At 35.2% G+C, this 27,703-nt stretch overlaps 2 protein-coding genes across 2 annotated transcripts; one reads left to right on the top strand and one right to left on the bottom strand.

Annotated features, from left to right (window-relative positions):
- Positions 1–629: 629 nt before the first annotated feature.
- On the bottom strand, positions 630–3,550 carry LOC142618905 (F-box/WD repeat-containing protein pof10-like). Its single transcript, XM_075791963.1, has 3 exons — positions 3,347–3,550; positions 1,721–1,880; positions 630–1,062 (listed from the first exon to the last, which is right to left on the bottom strand). The coding sequence occupies exons 1-3, from the start codon at positions 3,423–3,425 to the stop codon at positions 816–818; spliced, it is 486 nt and encodes a 161-aa protein (XP_075648078.1). The 5' UTR covers positions 3,426–3,550; the 3' UTR covers positions 630–815.
- An 11,169-nt stretch (positions 3,551–14,719) lies between these two features.
- Positions 14,720–21,895, top strand: LOC142621191 (U-box domain-containing protein 44-like). The gene is made up of 5 exons (XM_075794508.1): positions 14,720–14,926; positions 15,797–17,092; positions 17,346–17,649; positions 19,994–20,484; positions 20,777–21,895. The coding sequence occupies exons 2-5, from the start codon at positions 15,872–15,874 to the stop codon at positions 21,770–21,772; spliced, it is 3,012 nt and encodes a 1,003-aa protein (XP_075650623.1). The 5' UTR covers positions 14,720–14,926; positions 15,797–15,871; the 3' UTR covers positions 21,773–21,895.
- The last annotated feature ends 5,808 nt before the right edge of the window (positions 21,896–27,703 follow it).

Consider the following 27,703-nt stretch of genomic DNA (forward strand, 5'->3'; position numbering starts at 1 on the left):
AAATTATCTTCCTTGTATGTGCTTACGGCTAAAGAAAATCTCATTGGAATTTGAGGCAATTTTCCAACAATCTCCGCCTTAACTCATATTCCATCAAGACGTCTTCTTCTTCTAGGATTAGCTCCACCTTAATCAAAGCAAACTTTTCTTAGACAAAAGAATCATCACATCCATAACTTAAGCCATACTTATTCACACTTGGATCAAATTCCACTAGGAGCCACCAGTTCAATCATGGTTCTAGATGTCTCATCCATCTTTAATTCACACAAACCACCAACTAATCAACCAAGCTCTAATACCACTTGTTAGGAGGTAAGGCCTAGGTTCGGTGATCTTTATGGGTCCAATGTAATTGGACACTAAACTCAATCCAAGTCCCTTATTCGGGAGAGAACATTGAAGATATTATAATTAAGTAGTTAATATAACATATATGAACACCACTCAACCCGAAAGCTTAAGCCAATGAGTGTGAGCTTAACTATGTTATATTAACTACTCACTCTTCTCATTATTATATAATGTGAGACTTCACTCACATGTGTATTAGGACAATGTGACATTTTTTTTATTTATACCAATTTGACATCAGCATGAACTTCTTGTAAAGTAGTCTATGTATATGATTCAGACAAAAAAAACATCTCATTTGGAGTTTTATATATAAGATGTTAAAATAAAAATCAATACAACAAGAATTTTACACTACCACCAAGCTGGTTTTTTCAAAAATCACACTGAACAGGTTCCACAGTAATGCATACATACAGAGACTTTACATCAATTTTTTGAGGTTCAGATTTGAAATCCATTTATAGCACCCGACCACGTTTTGCATCAGTAGAGGCAACTTCCAAATCCCCTATGAAGAAAAGTATTTTGTCCAAGATCCCTCTACAGGATCCCTCTTCTTGTGATCCTTCACCATTGAAACCTCTTTGTGAATCTAGAGTACAACTAATTGCACCTTTCCTTTGCCTCCTTGAACCCAGATAGCGTTGGATTTCACCTTGGTGAACAAGATAGTAGTCACCACCTTCTCTTATTATCTTCAGGCCTCTGGTAACATATACAAGCATTATCATACGAGTGCGCCCAAGAATTAGAGCCAGAATTGTCATATTAATGACTTTTGATTTTACTGTAACTCAAGCTCCAAGTCAGACATACTCAATCTGACTGAACCTTGAGATAGATCAAAGAAGATAGCACAAAACAGAAAAAGATCAAACTACTATGATAATTACTCTGTCTTTTAAAATGCATCTTCCCTTCAAACAACCAATTTACAATGGGTTTGCACTTTGCATGATCTAACTACCTCTAAATAAAGAGAGGACCATCAGCAATTTCAATCATAAGAATTTCACAAAGCAGAAAACACTTTAATTTTTAACTTTTTAATCTCTCCAGTGTCATCAAATGCAATGCTAACAAACCAACATCAAATGCAAGCTTTTAAAATTTTTTATAGTTCAATTGATACAAGTGGGGGAGGAGGGATTTGGACCCTAACTCTCCTTATGAAGGAGAGCAGGCAATGTGGGAAAGGTGAAGAATGTAAGCTTCAGATGCATGTGAGCATGTGGGAAAGGTGAAGAGAGGGGGAAGAAGAGGCGGGGGGGGGGGGGGGGGGGATGTGGAAAAGAGAAGGTGAAGAATGAGGGGTGATGAATTTGTAAAAACTTAATCATACTAACTAGGGCTATGAACTTACAATCCAACTCGATGACAACGATCTTGAACCTCATACACATCTTTCCACGATTTTGAACCAACAGGAGCATAGAACATGGCATGATCTCCTCCCCATCTTTCCCTAAATAGGTTAGACCATAGATTGTTGTCTGAGGCCAAGCCCTTCCACTTCCTGCATACTTTACAGCAGCAAAATCCCATGTTTATAAAAAATAGAAACTCAAGCTGTGAATCAGAAAAACGAAAAGGCAATGAAAACCAACACTTAAAGCTGGAAGTTATAAATTATAGAATTATTACAGTCCAATCAAATCATTGTTCTGGAGACCAACAAACATCAGTTATATCAATTTTAACCACATTTATGTTTGTTTTTCTTCATGTTTCCTACTTTATCATCACTAACCAAAGGATTTCAAGGCAGAAATCCAGCATTATGCAGTGGGTGATATGTCTTAACTTAGGCTAAGCACATAATGTTGTGGAAAATAATTTTTTCTATTTTGTTCACCATGCCAATTAAAGGGAAAATGGATGGCTAAGAGAACAAAAACACCAAACATAATCATAGAAAAATCTGAATTAAGATGAATCTGTTAATAAGATATTTTCCTTTAAACAAAATAAATAAGAATGTAATTTTCACACAATATGTTGTAATCCTATGAATACAATAGGAAAATGCCAATGAAAACATTGAGTGTTTTGCGTATTGCGGCATATTGTATGAGGATTTTTCAGATGAAAATTTACTCTAGGTTGTAATTTAGATATTCCCAATCTAAATTCCCCTTGTTTGGTTAACACATAACTTGATTAAAAAATTCTGTGAATTTTTTAACTTGATACTTTCAAGCATCCAAATCCTAAGTGCAAATTCCTTAGGATAAAGTGTTGTTTACAAATTTTACCAACATTACTATACCATGCACTGTCATCACTCTTCATACTGTTGTCCCCATCAACACCACAATGTCACCACTGCCAGTCTGCCACCATTACTGTCATTGTCCATGCCATTGTTCCTGCTATCAATTGTTCTTTTTTGGAAAATAAAATAACAGTTTTTTTTTCACTTAAATTTAAAAACTTTCCTTATGGAAAGTTGGCTACTCAAAATCTGTAACTGGAACTAGAACAATTCCTCTATTTGAGATCTGTATAACCGTGTTCACAATCAGGTTTTCAAACTTTCTAAGTTTCTATTTCCAAATCGTCATTGATGATTGATCACAAGCATAATTTAGAACTTGCAAAAGCTCAATCAGTCATGAACATGATCCAATCAACACTAATACCACAATTAACAACCACCAGCTCTCTACTCTCAGACTCTGATCTATCCTTATCACTCAATCAAAAAGGTAAATCGAACATACATCACACACCCATTGACAGTTAGCAATTCCACTAATAAACAATGTGGATTCAACAAACCCACTTCATATATCATCAATTAAAAAAAATACACACACACACACATATATATATATATATATATCTAACAGACAAGATAACATTTCAGGTTGAATTCTCAGAACCCAGTTCAGATCTGATCCCAAACTCAGAAATCAACACAAGAAAATAAAAATAGAAAAAGCCAAAATCTTGGTTTAAGAGAGAGAAATTCTTTGAAGTTACTAACCTTGTTGTGCAATTGCAAGGTTCTGGTGATCCAAAAAACAGAAAATCTTAAGACAGATTTCCACTGGTAAACTCTCCATATCTATTCTATGAATCAAGTTCGTGTGTGTGTGTCAGCAAAGATAGATATCTAAGAGTTCTTTCTTTTTGATGATATGCTTTCTTTGTGGAACAGTTTCTAAAAATAGTTATTTATTACAGTTTCTTTCTATTACACGTGTAGCGTTTGTACTTTGTAGTGAGCAGTTAAAACCACGTGTCTATAAATTTCCCAAAGAAGTCTGCTTGGAACAATTTTGGTTTACAGTGAATTTTTTTTAATTTTTTAATGAGGAAATATTATGTGGATCAGTGTAATGTAAAAGAAGAGTGGAGTTTTCTGGACTTGAACAAGGCCCACTAATAAGAAAAATTTATTTGGACCAATTAACTTAGTTTCCAGTCCTTATAAAAGAACAATATTGACATGGCCTACCCCAAGTTTGGGCCAACCTAGTCTTGAGAAGGGATGGTTGAATTAAAAATTTAGTAAAAAATTTTAATAGTAAGATTCTCAGGATGTGAAATCCCATATTTAGTTTATTTATATGAATAAAATTGAGTTACCTTAATAACATATATATATATATATATAATTACAGCCTCAATATTATAATTTTATTTTAAAACATCAATTATAAATAGGTGGAGGAAGGAAAGATGGGTTCAAACAACAAAAATGAGGCACCACAAATGATGCCATTACCACTAAGATATCAACTTGAACAAAAAAAAAAATTTAAATGAAATTAATTATTAGAAGAGAGTGTTTCACTTGAATGAAGATAATCCATTTCACTATTGTGATTCTATTTCTTGGGCCCAACAAGGTATATATTAAAATATGGGTCCGTTTGGATAGAACTTATTGCTGAAACTGAAAACACTATAGCAAAATAATTTTTAAATGTGTGAATAGTATTGTGGGATCCATTTTTAATAAAAAGTGGCTGAAAATGAAGTTTGTGGGTTCGTGAACAGTGCACGAATGCACTGTTTATGGAAGAAAAGTGGCTAAAAGTCAGAAATATACGGCTACTGTTCATGAATAGTAGCCGTTTGTCCCCCTGAAACTCGTGCTGCAGCTAAAAAAAAAAAAAGGTGAAACGCAGGAAACACCAGACGCAATAAACGCAACGTGTATCCAAACGCAACGTATATATCATTTAAATTACAAGTGCCTGTGGGATGTAGAGTGTGGGGGATTAAGAGCCGGGATTCAAGTTTTCAGAAATGAGTTTTATATACATATACACTTAGATTAGGTTATAGTAGAATTTCTATCTTGTATAAAAAAAAATATATCATTTAAATTTTAAATGACATCATACTAGATATACTTTTACATCTGTAATATTTAATCTAAATCATCGAATGGGTCTATTTCAAATGGAGATGATGTTTATCCTAGTGGTTGCATGAGATGAGAAAAGTTTAATTTTTGTTAGTTAAAGACTTAAAAGGGACATTAAATTAACTTCCTAATTCTAAGAACGTCGATTAGGGCTATAAACAAGCCAAGTTTTGCCGAGTAGTGTGTGTTTGAGTTTGACTCATCAATAAAAATCAAATACTCAAACTTGGTTTAGGCTTGTCTCAAGCTTATATATATATATATATATATATATATATATATATATATCAAACTCAAAAAGTTTGTACTTGAGCTTGTGAGAATGCCAAAAACGATGTATATGTGTATATATATATATATATATATATATATATCAAACTCAAAAAGTTTGTACTTGAGACAAGCCTAAAAACAATGTTTGTACTTGAGCTTATGAGAATGCCAAAAAGTTTGAGTTCAGCTTGGCTTGACTTGATTAATTAGTCAAGCCAAGCTCGAGCTTAATATCAAACTCAAACTCGAGCTCAAGTCAAGTTTTTTAGCTTGGAATCCAAAAAAATTGCATCATCAAATGCTTATATCACCAAAAATCAAGCAAACAAATACACACACACACACACACACACACACAGATATATATATAATATACTCATTTTATCATGCTTCTAATACTCGTGATTAGAATTTGTTCACATTACAATTTTACATAATTAAATCCATCCATCATCATTTATTGTCTATAGCTTAAGTAACTGTTCAAAATACAATTTTTACATCCACATTTGTCATTCGTACAACTATAATCTTCACAAATCTAAATAAATTAACATTCTAAAACATTTATGAATAAACAAGTTATAAATTAACATTCCAAAATATATGTGTAATGTCATAATAATAAGTTTATTTAGTAAACATATATCAAGCTATAAACAAGATTAAGCTCGGCATGTTTTGTATCGAGCCTTATTGTTCACGAGCTTATTTACAAACAATTTTTTTTTGCTTGAGCTCGGCTTGTTTATTAAACAAGCCTAAAACTAGGGCTTAAGCTTGACTTATTTGTAAACAAACGAACATGAACGAGCTTTTTATCGAGTTGAGCTCGAGTTATTCATGAACGGCTTGGTTTGTTTACAGTCGTCGATACTTTTCAAGGGACTCCGTATTCCTATAGAGGTGAGACCCATGGGTGTTTTCCTTTTAATGTTTGCAAAATATAAGAACATATACATTTAGATTAGGCTAGAGTATAATTTTTATTTTGTATATAAAAAAATTATATCATTTAAATTTTAACTGACATCATATTGGATATACTTTTAGATTTGCAATATTTAATCTAAATCATCAAATGGGTTCATTTCAAATGGAGATGATGTTTATCCTAGAGGTTGCATGAGATGAGAAAAGTTTTGTTTTTGTTAGTTAAAGACTTAAAGGGACATTAAATTAAATCCCTAATTCTAAGAACGCGGATACTTTCAAAGAGATTCCATATTCCTTTAGAGGTGAGACCCATGGGTGTTTTTCCTTTAATGTTTGCAAAATATAAGAGCATGCTAAATAATATTGTTAGGATTCACCAAGAATTCTAAAGAAAGATAATCCAAACCAAACTTTTACATGGGGTTCATATGCACTGACTACTAGATTTAAAAAATAATTCAGGTATGAATTTGATAAAAATTATTGGAAAAGATAAATGGTTCAGAGTAAACATGGTGAATATTTTTCAGCTTCCATGGGTTCATAAATAAATAGAGCCTTCTAAAAAAAAATCATTTTCTAGGTAAATCTTCCGTCAACATACTATCTGTCAAAACACACAGAATCTACACTTTATAGTAGTAGTGTGTAATGTAGATTCTTTAGACAAAGTCATGAATAACAACTGTGTAATGTAGATTCTTTAGACAAAGTCATGTTGGTTCTACTTTTACTTGAGTCATAGTCATGAATAACAACTGTGAATTTGGATATACTTTTAAAGGATGCTATTTTTTATATATGGACGGCAAGTAATATATATATTTTTGATGAAGACAAATTGAAAGGGATTACTGCCAAAAAGTAAACATTTCATAATTAACTACCTCTATAATTAGCAAAAATAAACTACCTCTAAAATCTTCTCTTCTCTCTCTCTCTCTCTCTCTCTCTCTCTCTCTCTTTTGAAAAAATGGGTGCCTTAAGGGTACTAGTTTATAAAATATTTTTAGAAACATTTTTATGGGAAAAAAAAAAAAACTGATTTGTTGACAACTTTTTATATTTTCCATAAAATTGGTATAAAAATTTTCCTAAAATTGTTTATTAACAAATACCCAAGAGCACTCGCTAATAGGATTGTTTTTTTTTAATCTAATGACGCAAGATTTTATTAATGAGCTAGCTAGTGTTACATCAGGTTTAAGACAACTTGCCAAAAACATTGTCACCTTCTCAATCCATACTTCAGCCTCTATTACATGTGCATACCTATAACTGATTTGTGAATAGCCATATTTCTCTAAGTATATGCGCATATACTTAACCATTTAACATATTGATGCGGGTAAACTATATAACTTTTGCTGGAGATAAAAATTGACAAAGCTAGCATCTCCCTTATGGGAATCTGTTCTAGTTTAAGTTAGAATTTGATTTATCATTAATGACAAATTTATCAAAGCAATTAACTAAAATCTTCCAAGTCAGAAATTACAATTTACAGCAACAACAGCACCAATTAAATGAAAAGATTTTTTTTTATTAAAAAAAATTGAAAAAGCAGAAAACAACATAGGGTTTACAAATTCTTTTTTTTTAAGTAAAAATAATTCATATCATGTATGATACTAGTGCAAGTGGATCGTCTACCAAGATTTCTAAGAGTTTTAGCTAAAAGACAGTTGAGTTCCATATATCTTAGTAATATAAAAAATAATTATGAATGATATGGACCCGAGATGTGACATAAGGCATTGTAATTTTATGTCATACACAAGGCTCCGAAATCCGAATTGGTTTCTGCTTTTTGGCTAGCGTTACAAACAAATCAAGTTTAGGCTTTGACATTTTTTTTTATTTAATATTTGTTCATTTAAGAAATGAGCCAAACTTAAGCCTAAAGTTAGGCTTAATTATTAAACAAGCCAATCTCAAATATAAAAATGTGTTTGTGAACAAGTTCGTGAGTATGAAACTTAATTAAATAAAGCGTATAATGAGACTTTATCAATTAAGCCAATTAAAACCCATAAGATTTATATAAGTTTGTAAACAAGTTCATAACATATCAAATTATTATTTATAATTAATGATAATATAAATAGTCCATGTTAAGGTGGTATAAGATTGGATTCTGCACCATAAAGGCATGGGTTCGAGTCTCACCAATAAATGTGGCTAACAGGGTTAAACCCAGAGTTTAAAACACTGTTTGGTCTGCATAGCGTGATGGAGACGCTACTCTCGGTCAATTGTTCACTTTTAGGTAGTCAAGAAACCAAAAGAAGGGGCCCTTTTAGTATTCATGGGACGTATAGGTAGGGTAAAGAAGATTATGTTGTCCTATATATAGGTCCAGTTGATTAGATTTCCCTATATCTTTATATTATTTTCCTTCGAGAAATTAGCTACATTCCCTTCAGCTAGAGTAGAAAGACTGTAGAGAGAAAAGTTCTATTTGGTCAGCCAAAAAAAAAGGAAAAAATAAAAAAAACATGAGAAACGTGGCCTATACAATACACAAGTAGTTGTCTATTTCTCATTCCATAGGATTAGTCCTGTTCTATCTGTAATATTTCTCATGCCACAAGTAGTAGAACCCTTAGAATGCTTTTCATTTTATTAGGTGTACGTAGTAGAACTTGCATGTTTTGTGGTGCGTGAAGTAATTAATAAATGTATAATAAACACACACATATATATTAGTTTGTGAATCACAATACTATCTGTAATATTGATCCTATTATTTATTTGTCTTTTCTTGCTTTGTAGAGCTTAATTAAAATTTAAAAAAAAAAATCTTATGATTGCATGTTTTGCACCCAAGTTCCAAGAGAACCTTGCTGCCTCTAATATTGACAAATAAAAGTTCAATTAGTCAGTCACGATGATCGCAGCATTTTCCATAAAAGTAATGCCATTCTATCCTTTGTCTTTGTCTTTCTTTCTTTCTTAATTTCTTGGGTAGAAACAAATTTTTTTGGCAGAATATGTGGCAACAAAATTAAAATGCACAAAAGGGCACCTCTTTCGATTGTGGAATATATATTTTTGTCAAACTTCTCAATACACCTTGCTTATTTCAATATTTATATGGTTTCCAGAACATTGTAGGGAAAAAAAATAAAAAGCAGAAGGTAGTTATATCTCAAAAATAAAAAATAAATAAATAACCTGCAAGATTCCCATATAATTAATTGTCTCCTTTTCATGATCTTTCTAGCAATTTAATGGATTCCTAGAAGATAATTCACTAAAAAATTGATTGAAATCCATATGTTTGAAATTTAATGGATTCCTAGAAGATATTTCACTAGGAAATTGATTGAAATCCATATGATTGAAATATAAAATTAAAATGGATGCAAGAGCGTAGCCAGGATATTTTGTTTGGGGGGTGAATTTTATATTTCTATGTTAAATTAATAAATATATGGTATACAAAATGATCATTTTTAAAAAATAGTAATATTATTTCTAAAGTCAAATTAAAGCATCTAAACTAAAATTGAAAGATAAAATTAGTTAAGGTAAATGAAATGATGACAAAAAGATCAAATTTGTGAAAAAAAAAATTCATAAGTTCAAGCAGTGTTGCCAATGCACAAAATATACAAACGAACACAATGCACTTTTTTTCTTTTTGGCTAACAATATAGGGAACTTTTAAATGCAATGAACACAATACACTGCACTTTTGCATGCTTATAAAAAGGAAAGGACACACGAAGTATTTGTTATGCTTTGGTAAAAGTTTATGCTTTAATTGGGTGGATCTACTTAATAGACTAACAATGGTGCAAACATGCATGATGTTATTATTGCAACTATATATTTTTAATTTTCTCCTTTTCTAGATCTTTCCAGCAATTTAATGTATTCCTAGAAGATAATTCACTAGGAAATTGATTGAAACCCACATGTTTGAAATATAAAATTAAAATGCATGATGTTATTATTGCAACAATCAACAATGGTTTTTTTTTTTTTTTTTGCTGAATGTATCAACAGTGGTTGGGCTCAATGATCCAGTACCCCCATTATCTGTGCATTTTTTACAGTTGCTAGCCATAACATTTTCATTCTTACACTATTTTTGGTAGTGAAGCATGCAATTCGTACAATTTCACATGCGAGAATGATTCCACCAATACGCAGGTTTCCTAAACAGTGAAAAAGACAGCTATAAAAACCTAGGGGTTGGCCGAGTTGGTTGGGTTCTCGGTCTCAAGGTGCTTGTACTAGACTCGACTGGGTGTGCTCCCTAGTTCGATTCCTGCTATCTGCACTTTGAAAGAATTTCCTAGACCAGCGTTTTACCTCTTCGTGGGCCTACTCGGCGCAAACAGTAATTAGTCTCTGGTTGACAGTCTTAAAGATACAATGTGGGAAACCAAAAAGAAAAAGAAAAAGACAGCTATAGTGGGATTCGTATATTCTCATCATTATAATGTTTTCCATTTTTCTTTAGAAGTTCGGAATGTACAGTGCCCATATTATTGCTTCTTGTTAATTTTTAGCAACCACCAAAGTTTAAAGATTCAAAGTCTCAAACCCCTCTTCAGTCTTATTTATTGAGCCTCCAAAGTCCAAACTCTCCTAGCTATGCATTGAAGGAGATCATCATCGAAGTTGTAAGAAGCCATATCTGGGGAAGTAGACGTGCGTGATATTGATTAATTTGGCTCTTCTTTCTCATCACATAAGAAAAGCTATGACTATATGAGATGAGCCGAATCAATATCACTCTTGTATGCTTTCCTTGCTTTGTTCTTCTTTTGAAATGGTGTATTACATATGCTTGATCATCACTGTACCCTCTAAAGTCCCTCTATTTTCTTTCATTTACATATGTTTTTAGATTTGCAGAGATGTTCAAACAAGAAATTGTCGCAGCAAGTGTTGTCTATATCCTCCATATTTGTAGCCGGAGAGAAGATACACTAGTTTCACATCAAACTCTCTCCAAAACCATAAGTAGGGTACGTATTGAATCTGTATATATATATATACCTATGAATTTATATGATTCTGAGTTTAAAATATTTTCATTGGTAATAACTTGTCTAAACACGCTATTTGTTGACTACTTCAAAATGATTTTATTTTCTCTATCAGTTCATTGCACTTACAATTATTATTATTGTTGTTGTTGTTATCATCATCTTTCTTTAATTATAAAACAAGAGCATAGCTTCATTACCTTAAAAACAAAAAAACAAAAAAAAAAAGAGGAAAAAACCTCACCTCTTAATCACTTTGTTGCCATACTCCTTATTCCTTTCAGTTGGTCTAAATAAATTAAGTAGACTTGTTGTTGAGTCCTAATGTTTGCATTTTAATGGTTGCTTTCAGAGACTAATTAAGAGATGGTGGCTAGATTTTGAAGCAATGTAACGAAACAGCTTTGACATTACACTTAATTTCAAGAGACATAAAATACTAATAAACTGAACCTAAATCTAAATCTGGATTTGATGAATGATTGCAAATTTCAATGTACGAAACTGAGTGGAAACTAATAATGAAGTGGAAACAAGTATAGGTCCGTACGTATAAATAAAAGAGGATGCATAAAAACTTGCTAGTTTTAAGTACAATTGTAATTCTAATATACTAAGCTCCGTATTTGCTTTTGGACCGAGCTATAAAATATTTATACAACGTTAGTCGTAGTTAATTGACTGTAAGCTTTTGGTGTTTTCCTTTGTCCCCCACATGCAAATCCAAAATTTCGTCATTTGCAGATCATTCAAGTTTTATTTCTACTCTTTGCAATTTTTTTCAACCAAAATTATTGACCATTATATAAGGAAGTAGAACAAGTAACCTTGGAATGAGTCTCCCTATTTTGTATTGGAGTGGAATATTTCTAGATGATCTCCAAAAAGTGTAGATTTAGAGTCAAACTCTTGTATCTACCATGTGCTTATCTTTGGATCTGCTGAAACAACGAAATCTCCAAAATGCTGTGCTAAGCTTACCAGGAGACTTGTCTACGACCATTGACACTGAATCTATACTCTTTTTAAGGATAGGTGGGTTCACCCTTTTCTTCTTCACCAATGCAAGCTCTTGGTCAAAGTCCCTCGTTTAAAATTGTGTCATGGTGCCAGCAAGGACTTGGTCCACTTGAAAAATCTATCATAGAGTGATGTACATTAAGGATACAACCAGTTTTACTCTATAGATCTTACAAACAATGTGTTACCAATTACCAAAAAAAAAAAAAAAATTTGATATTCGCTAGATTGTTTGAAACCTTATTGTTTTACAAATCATTATTTCAAAAAAAATTTTTAACTGAATTTAAACTCTATTCTATATTTAAACATTCCTATTCTATATTTAAACATTCCTATAGAATCTTAGTAAGTCATATTTTATTTAAATAGTATAATATATAATTTCATTTACAAACACAAATGTGGGGAGTAAAAGGACCCAAGTGAGCATATGGGCCATTGGGCTGTAACATGGAGGGCCGACCTGCTCCAGGATTAAACTCTATGATTTGACCCATACGTCGAGGGTCCGAGGATACAGCCGAGGGAGAGTTTCACCTCGGACAGATCCAAGAGAACTCAAGATTTCATTATAAAGGTCAAAGCACAACTCTGGAAAGACTAATGGATAAAGGGAGATATCCTGAATCTTCTAGATGCACCAGTATTAAAGAAAATATCAAGAGTAAAGGCTGCCACCTCCGCATTAAAGGCTCTGCACCTACCTCCCTGGCCGCATTAATGGGGAGGTGACCCCTGAACAATGAGGTGGAAACTTCTAGTCACTGTTCAAAAAGTATCAGGGAAGGAAGTATAAAAGGGGGGCGGTAGCTAAGAAAGAAATGGAGAAATGGTAATCTTTAAGGAAGAAAGAGAAATACTAAAGAAGTAGTCCTCGGCTCGAGTCTGAGGAGATCCATTGCAATTATTGTTCGTTATTTACCTGTATTTGTTTATAAAAGCCTGTTATCGAACTCCCATTACTTCTAACCTAGGTTTCAAGCCTACACTCTACAAATTTTATTGTTTAAGGCTCATTGGGCCTGAGCCCGTGATTGTCTTTGGGTCCAGGTGCAATTGTGCACCTACAACAAACATAATAAATATTTAATACTAGAATATATAGTTCCATATAAAAAAATCATAATAAATGTTTATTAATAACCATTAATAAATTTAAATTATACTCTTTATTTAAATCATCAATTAGAATTTTAGCACATTTTATTTATTTTTTAAATGGTAGAATATATAGTTCCATACTTCTTTTTTTGATACAATCCTATATATAAACACAATCCTAATAAATGTTTAGTACTAGAACATGAGAACCTTGTAACTGAATTGATACTTCCTCATGCACAAAATGCTTGAGGGTTTAAGAGGAAAATTGTTTGAATTATGGAGTTAATAGCATATTGTAATTACATTGTGGACTAGCTTCAACACTTACACTATCTAGGACATTGGTGGCTCTCGTCAATTCACTTTAAAACTAATTGTGATCATCCAAGAGACAATGTTGAATTTTTTTGGATTAGTGGGGATTTGGGTCATATAGTTTAATTGAAAAAAAAAAAGTTTATACATATTCTAATATTAAAATGAATATATTTTTATATAAATTAAATATTTATATATATTTTTAAAACACTATAATGTATTTAGGAATTAGGATTTAGCACTTAGCACTGATATCAAATTTCTTAAAATAGGGTAGGTAGAGGAGAAAATAAGGAAGCAAATTTAAAAAACACCCAATAAAACAACTCATATCAGATTACTTATCTTTACCCTATTTTAGGATTTTGCTACAATGCTTCCTTATTCTCGAAATCACTATTTTTTTTTTTGGGGTCTTGGACCGTTGGTAATTGTGATAAAGAAAAATATAAGGTTCAAAATAGAAAATTTGATATATGTGAAAATAAAGAATTTAACTTAAATAGAAAAAAAAAAAAGTAGATTTTTGTCTTTAAAAAAAAAAAAGAGAAAGATTTTGGTAAAATTACTAATATCGTAAAGATTATAAATTAAATGACAAAACTTAAGTACAATACTTAGATATTGTGTTATTTTTTTATTTTCCCTTTTAAAATTCAATCATGTGGCTTTTTTCTCATTGGATGAAAATATATTTTTAATTAAATAAAATCATATAGCTAAATTTTAAGATTAAAACTTAAAAAACAATTTAAGTTATACAGTAATTAAATTTTGCACTAAATCAAAAATCAAATAAAACATGTACGCAAGGAAATGGTATATAATATATGGATATTACTAACATCTGCCTTTAGATTATACAATAATATACCATTTTATAAAAAAATAAAAAATTTATAAACCTTTTAAAAATGAATTATTGATTTATGACCTTAGGCCGGACCCATGAATTTAGTTAGGAACTTCCACTTGTATTTTGCCGTTATAAAGGCGCCAATTCTCACCTTAAACGTCCTTTCCACTTCGAGTTCAAACTCAGTACCCCGTCACTCTAACATACATTTTTACACCCGCGTCCCAAACTCAGCCACGTGGACACTAATGCAGAAAAATTTTCTGCAGAACTGACGTGGCATCATTTCATTGGCTGTGAACATGGAACACTGTAATAACAGTACAAGGTAAGAAACACTTTGACTTTGTCTTCGATCAGCTACTGTATTTTTTTTTATTATGTATTCTATTTCCACGTGACTGATTGACACTTTTCTGAGGAAAGAAAAGTATTATATTTCGAACGTAAATAACATTTTTCTTTAACTTTCTCGAAAGGGATAGTCTTTGTATTTGAGTTGTCAGTTGTGTGACTTGTGTCTGAGAGAGAGAGAGAGAGAAGCAGCTCTGGTTTTTGAAGATAATTAAGCTCCTTGACAACCCTCTTTTCTGGGAAAGTTTTTGTTTGCTCATTTTCCTGGAAATACTTACCAAAATTAATAGACCCATTGACTTGTAACTTGTATCTCAGGTCAGTCTCTCTCTCTCTCTTTAATTTGCATTATTTGGATTTAATTATGTGTTAATGTGGTAGATAGATAGTATCTCTCTATGTTTTGTTGCTGAGTAAATTAAAAACGAGTAAAAAACAAAAGAAAATGTAATATTGGAATTTATGTTTGTATGTTGTTTTGGTTTCTAAACAATGAAAATCTCAGCTTTGAGTATGCCATAAAAATTGGGTCCTTAAAAGTGAAAAGTTTAGGATATGGTCTTTTTTTCTTTTTCTCTTGTTTTGCTGCATTTTCTCTTTGTCCTAATAGAGAGTATATTTCAGCAGGCTTCATTGTTTCTTACCCTTATCACGCTTATGAAATTTAGACCACACCATTTGAATTTACTTTTGCTGTTGTTGGTTCCCAAATGACATGTTTAGTTGCTGAGAAAAGGTAGGAAAAGAAAAGAAATTGAAAAATGTGTGGGTATTTTTTTTTTTCTTTTTCTTTTTGATATAAGACATGGGGTTCAACAACAACCATAAGTCATAGTCCCAAAACCTTTGGGTCAGCTATGGCTGCTCAACATATTTATTAGGGCCAACCATATGTATTCTTTTTTGTCATGCTATTTTATTGAAATTCATAGTCTCTGACACTACCTCCCTAATTGACATAAGACATTTGTTTCAAATTCAATATTTTGTTTTCTTCTATTTTCTTCACTATTTCTCAGCAACTAAATATGGATAAGTCTCATCTGTTTAATACATGATCATTAAAATCTGTAGGTCATTGAGAATTAATACATCAACGAATTTATTTTCTAAATAGAAAATACTTATAGGAACTATAACCAGAGTTTAAGTGGGTGTTTCTAATTGTTTTCCTACTAATTTGGGCAGGCATCTGTCTTTCATGGTTGGGATGTGGTTGATGGAGCTGTTGGCAATTGTTTATAGAATTTCCTGAGTAATAAGATGGCAACAGGAGTGATTATTAGAACCACACCAATTCCAGCATCTGACTTATTCTCCCAGACTGTCCTGGCAATATCTGATACAGTAAATGCAGCCAAGGATGTTGTCATTCAGAAGGAAAATTTCAAGAAATTCTCGACATATTTGGAGATCTTAAAAGAGTTATTGGAGCTGAATGTAGACCATTCCGAGAGCTTAGAAAATGCTCTGCAAACTATCAACCGAGAGATTAAAGTTGCTAAGCATCTAGCACTTGAATGCCGTCACAGAAACAAGATTTATATCCTAATCACTTGCCGGAAGATTGTTAAGCTTTTAGAGGGCAGTACTAAAGAGATTGGTAGGGCGCTAAGCCTCATTCCTTTGACATCTTTGGATGTTTCATTGGATATTAAAAACCAGGTTATCAAGCTCTCTAAGGATATGCTAGATGCACTGTATTGGGTAACTGCAGCGGAGGATGTAGTTGTAAAAAAGATTGAGTTAGGGATACAAGGGAGAGATTTTGATCGGTCACGTGCAAATCAATTGTTAGTTCATATTGCTGAGGCTATTGGGATATCCCCAGAACAGTCTGAATTGAAGAAAGAATTTGAAGAATTCAAAAGGGAAGTTGAAGATGCGACACTGAGAAAAGACTTGGCAGAAGATGTACAAATGGAACAGATCATTACATTGCTTGAAAAGGCTGATGCCACAACATCTCTTGATGAAAAAAAAAAGAAATATTTTGAAAAGCGAAATGCTTTAGGTAGGCAACCATTGGAACCTCTCCAGTCTTTTTATTGCCCCATCACTCAGGCTGTTATGGTTGACCCTGTGGAAACTACCTCAGGTCGGACATTCGAAAGGAGTGCCATAGAGAAGTGCTTTGCTGAAGGGAACAATCTTTGTCCCTTGACCATGGTTCCCTTGAACACTTCAGTTATCCGGCCCAACAAAACTCTTCGAGAATCAATTGAAGAATGGAAGGAAAGGAATAACATCATTAACATTGTCTCTATTAAGCCCAAACTCCAGTCAAGTGAAGAAACAGAAATGCTTCAATCATTAAGCAAACTGCAGGATATATGTACAGAAAGAGAGTTGCATCGAGAATGGATGACAATGGAGGACTACATTCCAGTTCTAGTTGGACTTCTCAGTGCAAAAAATCGTGAAATAAGAAAGCATGCTCTGTTCATCTTATTTATGCTTGCAAAGGACAGTGATGACAATAAGGTACCTCAAACCCCCTTTTTTTTTATAATTTTTTTTTAAGAGGCTAAACGGTTAATCTAATCTTCATGCTATAGTACTTTATCTGGTGATGAAGTAGATATGCGTGATTTCTTTTTTATGCTTTGTTTTAAGAATTCAAAATGCGTGATTACTGTACATAGCTTTTTTACTTATGGATATAAACCGACCTTATTTTTATCAGTTGGTGATGGAAGGGACAGTTAAATATTAAATGAATCCTGCTTTTTGGCAGGAAAGAATCTCGAAAGTGGATAATGCACTTGAATCCATTGTTCGCTCACTAGCACGCCAAATTGATGAAGGCAAGTTAGCATTGCAGCTGTTACTTGAACTGTCCAGAAGTAATGTGGTACGAGATTCAATTGGATCAGTTCACGGCTGCATACTTCTCCTGGTGACCATGTTAAGTGGTGATGAAATTCAAGCTGCCAAAGATGCCCAAGAGCTTCTGGAGAATTTGTCTTTCCTTCATCAGAATGTTATACAGATGGCCAAAGCAAATTATTTTAAACCTTTGCTACATCTTCTTTCTTCAGGTATGCTGGAAAGTCAGGATGTTAGATCTTTTGGTGTATGGTTGAAATAATAAAATTTGACCAGAATTTATTACTTTGGGAGTCATGGAAATTAGTTTTTTAGAAAACATGCTAATTATATCTAGTTTAATTTTTAACATTAGTATTATTCCGATAATCTTTTGTGCAAAAAGAGAGCAACCTTCAGTGATATTCACACTATAAAACTATATATCAAAGGGTATTTATAGAAAAACCCAGACTAACCTCATTTTAATCCTAGTCGTACTAGGTTACTTGTCATGCAACTAGTTTGGGCCCTAATACAACTAGCATCCCCCCTCAAACTCAAGGTGGCAAATCTGAGACTAGCTTGAGTTTGGGGAGAAGCACGCAAAAAAGCAACTAGGAGCAAGGGACTTAGTGAAAATGTCGGCATGTTATTCATTAGAAGAGACAGATTAGAGTTGGAGAAGGTTGTGAAGGAGATGATGATGATGGATGAAGCAACAATCGATCTTAATATGTTTTTTCTATTCAGGGAAGACATCATTGTGAGTGAATAGCACTCTGATTATCAAAATAAATAGAAGTATTAACAAAGACTCCCTTTTCCTTGAGAGAAGAAAGTGCAACCAATGAGCTCAGCAGTTGTGTCTGTAAGAGCATGGTTTTCAGCCTCAATACTAGAGCTCTAGCAACAAGAAGTTGCATTTTACTTAGCCAAGAAATCAATGCATCATCTTGCAAAAAGCAATATCCAATGGTGGAACAACTATGAATGGAATCACATGCCCAATCACCATCAGAATAGGCTTGCAATACGGAATAATTGGTAGAAGGGAAGAAAAGTCCATGAAAGTGTGTCCTTGAGATAGTGCGAAATGTAGAGGACAATACTGAAGTGAACAGGGCGTAGAGCATATATAAATTGACTGAGGATGTGTATAGCATGAGAAATATCAGGACAAGTAACAGTTAAGTACACAAGACTACTAACTAATTGCTTGTAGAGAGTAGCACCACGAAGAGACTCATCATTTGTGGCATGAAGCTTGATATTGGAGTCAAGAGACACCTTAGTAAGTTTGCAATTAGTGAGACTTGCATGAGAGATGAGGACAGAGGCATGTTTTGTTGGAGAGAGATAATAGCTGTCAAGTCATCAAAGGAAGTGACCTTCAGATCAAGAAGTAGCTGAGAGTGCCCAAATCCTTCATTTTGAAGTGGTGGCTGAGTGATCGATTTAGTTCCTCAATCCCTACAAGGTCATCTCCAATAATAACAATGTCATCGGCATGCAATAGCAATTGACTAACTCTCGTATTCGTGAGATGAAGAAAGAAGGCAGAGTCATTAAGACTGAGAAGCTGGGCTGTTAATTTATAGCACTAAATTTGGCAAACCAGGATGGGGGGGCTTGTTTGAGGCCACAAAGGACTATGTGAAAGTGACAAACAGTGTGCGGTTGGTGATTATAGCCAGAAGGAGGCTGCATGTCCACTATACTATCAGACCAAGTTTTGATCTTCTAAACTCATTTACAATCAACTGTAGACTTTTCTGGAGGCAACACAAGGAGACCCAAAGTATGATTCCATGTGAAAAGAGTGTAAAATTCATTAATATTGTACATCAAAGGGTATTTATAGAAAAACCTAGCCTAATCCTATTCTAATCCTAATTGGACTAGATTGTTTGACCTGCAAGTATAGATTTTCAAAGCCTTGGGCTTTACAATAAGCTTGGGCCCTAATACATTTAACATTGTGCCTTTGAGGAGCAAGATCACTGACTTAGGAACATTTCTTATTACTGAACTTTGGACTCATTCTATCTCATCATCTGGAACCCTTTTCTTCAATTAACTCTATGAAGTGACTTGTATGAGCAAGAAATGCAAATATGAAAGAATATATTCTTAAATGGGTCTTTATTTATTTATTTTACTCTAAGCCTGTGGAAAACATCATATAAACTTAAAAGAAATGCGCAAAAGGTCCTTAAGAGATTAAGACAAGAGACACAAATTAAAATGCAGGCTAAAGACAGTGAAGGCAGGAAAATTGTGTCCACAGTTGATGTTTCCTATTTGTTTTGGCAAAATGTCCCTACATGTGGGTTATCCTTTCTGAAGTTCAATATAGAATACTTCCACACTTGAAGTGAATTCTTGAGATTATGACAATATATTCATGTGGTAATTGTATGAAGCTTTTATTTGGACTTTGAGTCTAGCATATGCAAATGTCTACGAGGTTGGATATTGGTCCACAACTTGTGACAGCTGGCTTAACTTGTATAGTGTAGGAAAGTCTTAAATTTGTTACTACTAAGTTATGATTTGATGACTGCCTTGATGCAGGACCTCAGAATGTTAGATTGATCATGGCTAAAACTTTTTCAGAAATTGAATTGACTGATCACTATAAACTGTCCATGGTTAAAGATGGGGCATTGAGGCCCCTTCTTCAAATGCTTTCACATGGTGAATTAGAGATGAAGGAAGTGGCTGTTAAAGCTCTTCTGCAACTCTCAGACTTACCACAAAATGGCCTCCAGATGATCAAAGAAGGTGCAGTTGGGCCACTATTTGAACTTCTGTATCGTCATAGTTTATCATCACCAACTCTACGTGAGCAGGTAGCTGCCACAATCATGCACCTCGCAGTATCAACCACTCTCCAAGAAGCTGATTGGGAGAAGGTTTTGTTGCTAGAATCTCAGGAAGATATTTTTAAGCTCTTTTCACTTATATCATTAACAGGACCAGACATACAAAGAAGCATTCTCCATACCTTTCAAGCACTGTGCCATTCTCCTAATGGTTCTGACATCAGGATGAAGTTGAGGCAGGTAATCATTAAACTCCTAGGATCCTATTGGGAAACTAAAAAGGATTACAGCAAAAACAGCCTAAACATGATATTCACATTTTTTTTTTGTTGAACTAAAATTTTATTTTACATATAAGTTGATTTCTCTTGTGTCTCCCCACTTATTTGGCGATCCCTTCTATTAGTCAAAGAATTTTTACAGTTTACCATCTCAGATGAAATCATGCTTATCCTTCTTGATTGAGTTTAGAATTTCTAACGAAAGTGATTTGTTGGAAGCAACCACTAACTGGCATGTCTATAATTCCCAGCTCTCTGCAGTTCAAGTATTGGTTCAGTTATGTGAGGTTGATAACCATACTGTACGGGAAAATGCTGTAAAGCTGTTCCATTGCTTGATAGAAGATGGAGATAAAAACACCTTTTTGGAGCATGTGGGTCAGAGATGCATTGAGACATTGCTCAGGATAATCAAAACTTCCAATGATCTAGAAGAGATTGCTGCTGCAATGGGTATTGTCTCTAAACTTCCTAAGGATCCACAGCTCAATCAGTGGCTTATAGATGCTGAGGCAGTTCAAACCATATTTGTGTGTCTCACTGATGGAAATAAAAATGCCTTACACAAGAGGCAGGTAATAGAGAATGCTGTTGGAGCTCTTGGCCGTTTCACTGTCTCAACAAATAAGGAATGGCAGAAGATAGTAGCTGAAGCTGGCCTTATCCCTGTGCTGGTACATTTGCTGGTTTCTGGAACTGCTTTGATGAAACAAAATGCAGCCATTTCACTTAAGCAATTTTCAGAAAGTTCAGTTAGCTTAAGCAAGCCAATGAAGAAGCGTGGGATTTTCCAGTGTTGCTTGGCTGCACCTGAAATTGGTTGTCCTGTACACTTAGGAATCTGTACAGTTGAGTCTTCATTTTGCATATTACAGGCCAACGCTCTGGAACCTCTTGTGAGGATGCTTGGGGAGCCTGATCTCGGACCCTGTGAGGCTTCCTTAGATGCACTGTTGACATTGATAGATGATGAAAGATTGCAGAGTGGCAGTAAAGTGCTAGCTGAAGCAAATGCCATTGTTCCAATTATAAAATTATTGAGTTCACCTTCTGAAAAATTGCAGGAGAAATCCCTTACTGCTTTAGAAAGAATTTTTCGGCTGGTGGAGTTCAAGCTAAAATATGGAACTTCAGCACAAATGCCATTGGTAGAAATAGCTCAGAGGAAAAATAGTCAAATGAAATCTCTGGCTGCCAGGGTACTTGCTCAGTTGAATGTGCTTGGTCAACAGTCTTCATTTTTTTGATTGATGACATTATTCACTTTGTTTATACATGAATCATGTTGATCAATAATCCGTAGGTTGTAATCTAAGATAAGTCTTTTTCTTGAGATTTCAATGAGAATTTTCCTCAACAGTTACAGAAAAGGCTGAACTAAATTCACTCACATAGACGTTAAAGCTTTAAGGTGTCCAAGCTAGTAAACAGGCATATATACGAATGGATTTTTTTTTTTCTAGTATATTTTGAACTGAATTCAGATCAATTTTCAAAAGACAAAACAACTCTGCACTAAACCTCACCCTTCTAACTGTTTTGCTTTATAAAATAGTTAATTTAGAAATAGCTACGTGGTACATTGTGATTAAAGAAGAAATTTTTTTTGGCCCGTTTTCTAGCCCATTGTGAATCCTGTGCGCAGAATGTAGAAAATGCTGTTTTTTATTAGGGTTTGTTGGTTGTCGGTTTTTGTGAGAGAAAAAAAACTGTAGCCGCACTTTGTATTTTTCCTTGATAATAGTGAAATCTCTGCAACTCCGCGAACGTAGGCAAATTGCCGAACCTCGTAAATTCTGTCTTGTGCGAGTGATTATTTTTCTTTGGCGTCTGTTTTCTCTATTTTTTGTTTTTCACAGGTTTAGGAATTCGTGAAAATTCCCTACAACGGGAAGGGGAATGCATTTGTGGTACTCTAAGGGTGTGTTTGGTTGGGGTGAAAATAGAAAAGATGGAAAATAGGAAGAGGAAAATAGGGTAGAAAATGACATTTTTCACTGTTGAGAGGGGGAGGGGGAGAGAAAAGTAGTGGGGCCCACAAGTTTTCTCTTCTCCCCTTCAAAATACAATCTCTTCAAATTGGAGTGAAAATTAGAGTGAAAAGTGAGAAAAAAGGCTTCTTCTTTTTTTTTTTGTCAGGTGGTGGGTTCTTCTTATTATTATTATTTTTTCTCTTAATTTTTATTGTTATTATTTTTTTTAATAAAAGACTTTTGAATGATTTCTTATGCTATTTTTTGAAATATCCACTTTCATTTATACACAATTTTTTTTAAAAAGTATAATGTATTACTTTCTTTTTTATTTAAGAGGGGCATGATGGTAAATTTATACAAACCTTATTTTCAACCAAATCAAAAAGTTTTCCATTTCTCTACTTTTCCATCCTCAACCAAACACAAATGAGGAAAACTAAAAACTTTTCTATCCTCTCACTTTTCCCTCCTCCTTTTATTTTCTATCATCTCACGTTTCCATCCTCCAACTAAACGGACTCTAAGAGTATTCTATAATTTTACTGTGGCACAAGAGAGCACAACACCTGTCCATGTGTTTAAAATGAGTCAAATACATAATTACCATGTGCTAAATGGAGTGGCAGCCATATATCGGCTGATCAAACATCTATAAAGAAGCAGAAATATAAATAAAATGGAGTTAGACTCGCAATAAGTAACTGTCTCAAAAATCAAGGAAAGAATTACAAGGTATCAAGACAGGAGTCCCAGAGGATCAAGATGTGCATGTCACGTGATTTATGTCAACCACCAACAACCATCAAGTCTCAAGTATCAAACATCCATATCCTTTTTGTTTATTCTTATAATTTCTCTTTTTTTTATTTTAATTAGCCTGTATATACAAGTTTCTTTCCAATATTTAATCTTTTATGCAAGTAGTTTGTCTTATTGAATTTATTTTCTTGTAGTGTAGATCTTATCTATTCAACAATGGATTTGTTTGATTCAAAGTCTGCACTTAGTCATAGTTAAGTTGACAAAGATAATTAGATAAAGTAACTTAGCCTCCAAAAGTTTAATTCCACATACTACAACCGTTGAATTTGCATTATATATAATCCACTTCATTAAGGTATTTTTGGCCCCAGAGTCCTTAAACACGAAATTAGATAGCATTCTCAAGACTGACCAAGAAGTAGCCTCGAAGTTCACTTTTTTTTGGGATAAAATTTCAATATTTGGCACACTCTTTATCATCAAACCCCAGATCTAGAAGGTATAATAATATCCCAAAGCTTCTGTGTGTGCCCAAAATTTCCTTAATGGATTGGGCTTAGGATTGGGCTCACAACTTATTTGTATAGTGGGTAAATGGGTTTCCTATCATGGGCAGCCCTACCGAGCTCCTTCCTATTATACCTCTCCCCTCCGTGGAATTTCCTGCTCTCCTCTTATTGTATCCTCTCTCTATCTCTCTCTGTATTTTTGCTCAAAATAACCAACCCCTTCTCTCTACTCTCTTCTCATATTTATAGCTCGAGATTGGTGGTAGCTCGAGACTGGTGGAGTGCTCATGATTACTTTTCAATCTCACTTGGGTGGATGGGACCCGATCTAATTATTCCTGACAAGGAATATGCTTTCTTGGTAATAGTAATGATGGTGTTGGAACTGGTTCCAACCTCCAAAAGGCTACTTGGCAGCAATATTCCCCAAGGCAATACCGAGATGCCGAGGTCATGGGCTATTCTGAGTAAGTACATCCCCTGACCAGCCATACATGTTCGACAAAGGCCTGTATAACTTGCGATCAGTTGAATGGGTTTACCATTGGATTTGGGCTTGAGAGTATCTTAGGAGTGTGTTAGGGCCAAAGCCCAAGGCCTACTGGGCTTGTGGTCATATGTCATACAATAACCCCCCTTGATTCGTGTCCAGTCACCGGGAACGAATCAAGGACATCCTGACAAATTAGGGATTCCTCGGGAAGCCTAACCATCAGTCATTAAATGAAGGATAAGACGATTATTAATGCCTTTTAAAAGAAGCATTATGATAGCCTGTCAAATCCAATCGCAATCATAACCTGATGGTTCGCGAACCGAGGTCACGCGTGTGGGAGTTACAAAGAAGGGATTTGAAAAGACCTTTCCAGCTCCTTTTCCAATAAATACCTTTTCCCTATAAATAGTACCTCCTCTTCATATAATTTTTTGCATCCCTACACTTTCAAATCCTCTACTGTCGATCATACTCTTCCTGAGCATACATCCTCAAACTGAGATCACCAAATTCATAGAGCCCACAGTAAGTTTCTTCGTTTATTCCTTCTCTTGTTTCAATTTCTATTTCTTACTCTAGAATTAAGAATGGGTTTCGCTTATCTTATTAACACCGAGGCATCCTTAGCTAACTTTGGGGCGGTTTATGATATCCCTGAGGATGTAGAGGTTGCATATTGTCACGAGGGTGACATTACTCTTCAGCGGCGCCCTTATGTAGTATTTTTCCCATTAATGACTATCTTAGAGGAAGGGGTTAGATTTCCAATAGATCCCCTGATACTTTGGACCCTTAGATTTTACAGTTTGTGTCCTGACCAATTCCCCCCAAATTTTTACCGAGTGGTGAGTTGTGTCAACAGATTAAATCAGTTGTATGGGCTACAACTGGACCACCATGATATAAATTTCATGTATGGTTTATGTGGTAACATTAGGACAAACTATTACCTAAAATTTAAGGACGTACGGGTACGGCTGATATTGTGCCTTCTCGACTCTAACAGAAAGTCTGCAAGGGAGTACGTCATGGTGAGCGGCAACTGGCATGCCAACGAGCTCACCTGTCCGACCTCACCTCAGGATGTTGGTCGATACCGTACATATTTAAGTTTATTCTTAATTTGATGCGGATTGCTTGCATTTATTATCATTTAAACATGTACTAACCAGTTTTTGTTTCACTTTGGCACAGATAGTAAAAGGTTTGTACTGGACATCAGAGTCATGCACGTGAGGGACTTGAACTTCGTGCTCTAGTCAGAGATTTTTGTTAACTTTGACAGGCAACTCTGAGCATCCCACCTCATCCTTGGTTGCACTCTGTGCTACACGACTTGGTAGCCCTTTGGACAGGCTCTGCTGGTGGATAACCCACTATTGTCCTACATTGACATACGACATTCGAATCTCTTCCCTCCCAACCTAACAGTGGGCGAAGCTCAGGATCTTGGTCCCTGGTTGGTTTAGGCAGATTCACTAGTACCAGTGAAAGACGCCTCGGCCGACCTTGTCTTCCAAGGACGTGCCGTTCACGTACTGGTTGAAGAGCCCCGTGCTAAAGTCTAGCCAGCCGACCAAGCAGAGGCCGAGTCAGTACACTCTTCTAAAGCAGAAGCCGAACAGGGGGAAGGCAAGATGGTGGTTAAAAGGATGATGACTATCGATCAGTTTCTGCCCGACGCCCGCCTGGTTGCGCAACAGCAACAGACTCTGGGTAGGAATCAGCCTCCTCCTGCCGCTGGCACTAGGAAAAGACAGCGCATCACTGACCAACCTCTAAGAGTACTAGTAGACACCCCTCCGAGGACTCCTTCGGCTTCTGCAGTGGGTGGAGTGGTTATCCGGGAACCCACTGGTGGCGCCTGTCCAACTATGCAGATCGGATCCCACGTGGCGTCTTCCTCCACTCGCCCTGCCGTTGGATGGTAAACAATTTTTAGGCTTAGGAATGAGCCTCTCTCGATGATGGCCAGCGTAAAAAATTGGGCTCAAGGTGAGGGTGGCCAGATTGCCTGAAGCCTCGGACAAGGCCTTTAACTCCCCGAAGACGTGCACTTTTTCTCGAGCGGCGCTAACGAATCCTTAGTTGCTCGGTTGCAATGGCATACAATCGCGGTAAAACTTTATTTTTCTTCTATTAAACATATGCATACTTTTCTCTTTCATGTTCATTGATATTGTGGTTACAGGCAGCGCAATTGGCTTACATGATTGAAGATCGATTGAAGGATGCTATCGAGGAGGCTGACCAAGAAAAGGCTTTAAAGGACGTTGCTAAGGCCATGGCGAAGGATAAGGGCAAGGCTGTAGAGGATGCCAAGAAGAGGGCACGGGAGGTTAAAAAGGCCCGGGCACTGTTGGAACAAAAGCTGACGGAGATAGAAGTAAAAGCTGGGGTGAATAGAGCTCAAGTTGGATGAAGCTGAAAGCTTAAATCTAGCACAGACCAATGAAATTGCCGAGCTCAAGGCGGCCCTAGGAGCTTGTGAAGACAAGTGGTACAATGCGGGCTTCACGAACGTCAAGAACTCCGCGGAACCAATTGTCTACCAAGCACAACGACTTGAGTTCGACGAAGGATGGACAGCCGCCCTACAAGCAATGGGGGTGCCAAATGATTCCCTATTAAGGAATCCCAAGAAAATACCTTTCCTAGAGCCTCCTCCCCCGGTGCAGAACCCTACTGGTGTCGACGATGAAAAAGACATCCCCAATTTAAGGGAGTGATAAGATTCTAGCAGATTCAATGTAGGAAGGAATGAATTAAGAATTGGAATAAGGAAGATAGAAGGAAAAGAAAGAATAGAGAGGGTAAACAATGAAGATTCTTATATAAATGTCTTTTACAATTTTCCCCTTTCCCATATAAGCACTACACCCCTAACTAACTAACTAACTGCCTGACACCCTGGCCTAACCAACCCACAGCCCACAATAGCAGTCCAGCTCATCTACACTAATTACTGCACACACCCACGCACCCTCGTGCAAGCTCACACACACCCACTTGCAGGCACACACGCACACCCCTCTGCACACACATACTCTTACACAATTACAATGTCATAATTACAAATGTCAACAATACAAAACTAAGCCTATCAGGGAGTTGGTGCAAGCAATTGACTCTCATGTGGAGTTGGTTAATCTTGAAATCACCAGCAACCTAGATGCTGCATTACCCCCTCCAGACTCCGCTGTCCAGCCTGCCAAGAATGCTTCAACTCAGCCTGCTGTGGACACTACCCCATCTCAGCCCAAGGACCCCGCTATTTAAGGAAGAAAAAACCATTTTATCTTTTCCTTATGCTTTTCTTTATTTCCCTTGTTCTGTTCAGTTTGCCTATGGTCACTAGGATGTGGTGACAAAACACTTGTTTTACTTCAGCTTTTTGTTTATCTTATTTAGTTTACTTATAGTCACTGGGATGTA

The sequence above is a fragment of the Castanea sativa genome, chromosome 12, assembly GCF_040712315.1.
Source record: "Castanea sativa cultivar Marrone di Chiusa Pesio chromosome 12, ASM4071231v1".
Taxonomy (NCBI): Eukaryota; Viridiplantae; Streptophyta; class Magnoliopsida; order Fagales; family Fagaceae; genus Castanea; species Castanea sativa.

What these genes read in the sequence shown, in the direction of transcription:
- LOC142618905 (XM_075791963.1), bottom strand. Translation starts at nt 3,425, where the DNA reads ATGGAGAGTTTACCAGTGGAAATCTGTCTTAAGATTTTCTGTTTTTTG. An exon ending in CCTTGCAATTGCACAACAAG is followed by an intron (nt 1,881 to 3,346) that starts GTTAGTAACTTC and finishes GCTGCTGTAAAG; the next exon opens with TATGCAGGAAGTGGAAGGGC. An exon ending in CGTTGTCATCGAGTTGGATT is followed by an intron (nt 1,063 to 1,720) that starts GTAAGTTCATAG and finishes ATATGTTACCAG; the next exon opens with AGGCCTGAAGATAATAAGAG.
- LOC142621191 (XM_075794508.1), top strand. Translation starts at nt 15,872, where the DNA reads ATGGCAACAGGAGTGATTATTAGAACCACACCAATTCCAGCATCTGAC. An exon ending in AGGACAGTGATGACAATAAG is followed by an intron (nt 17,093 to 17,345) that starts GTACCTCAAACC and finishes GCTTTTTGGCAG; the next exon opens with GAAAGAATCTCGAAAGTGGA. An exon ending in TCAGGATGAAGTTGAGGCAG is followed by an intron (nt 20,485 to 20,776) that starts GTAATCATTAAA and finishes TATAATTCCCAG; the next exon opens with CTCTCTGCAGTTCAAGTATT.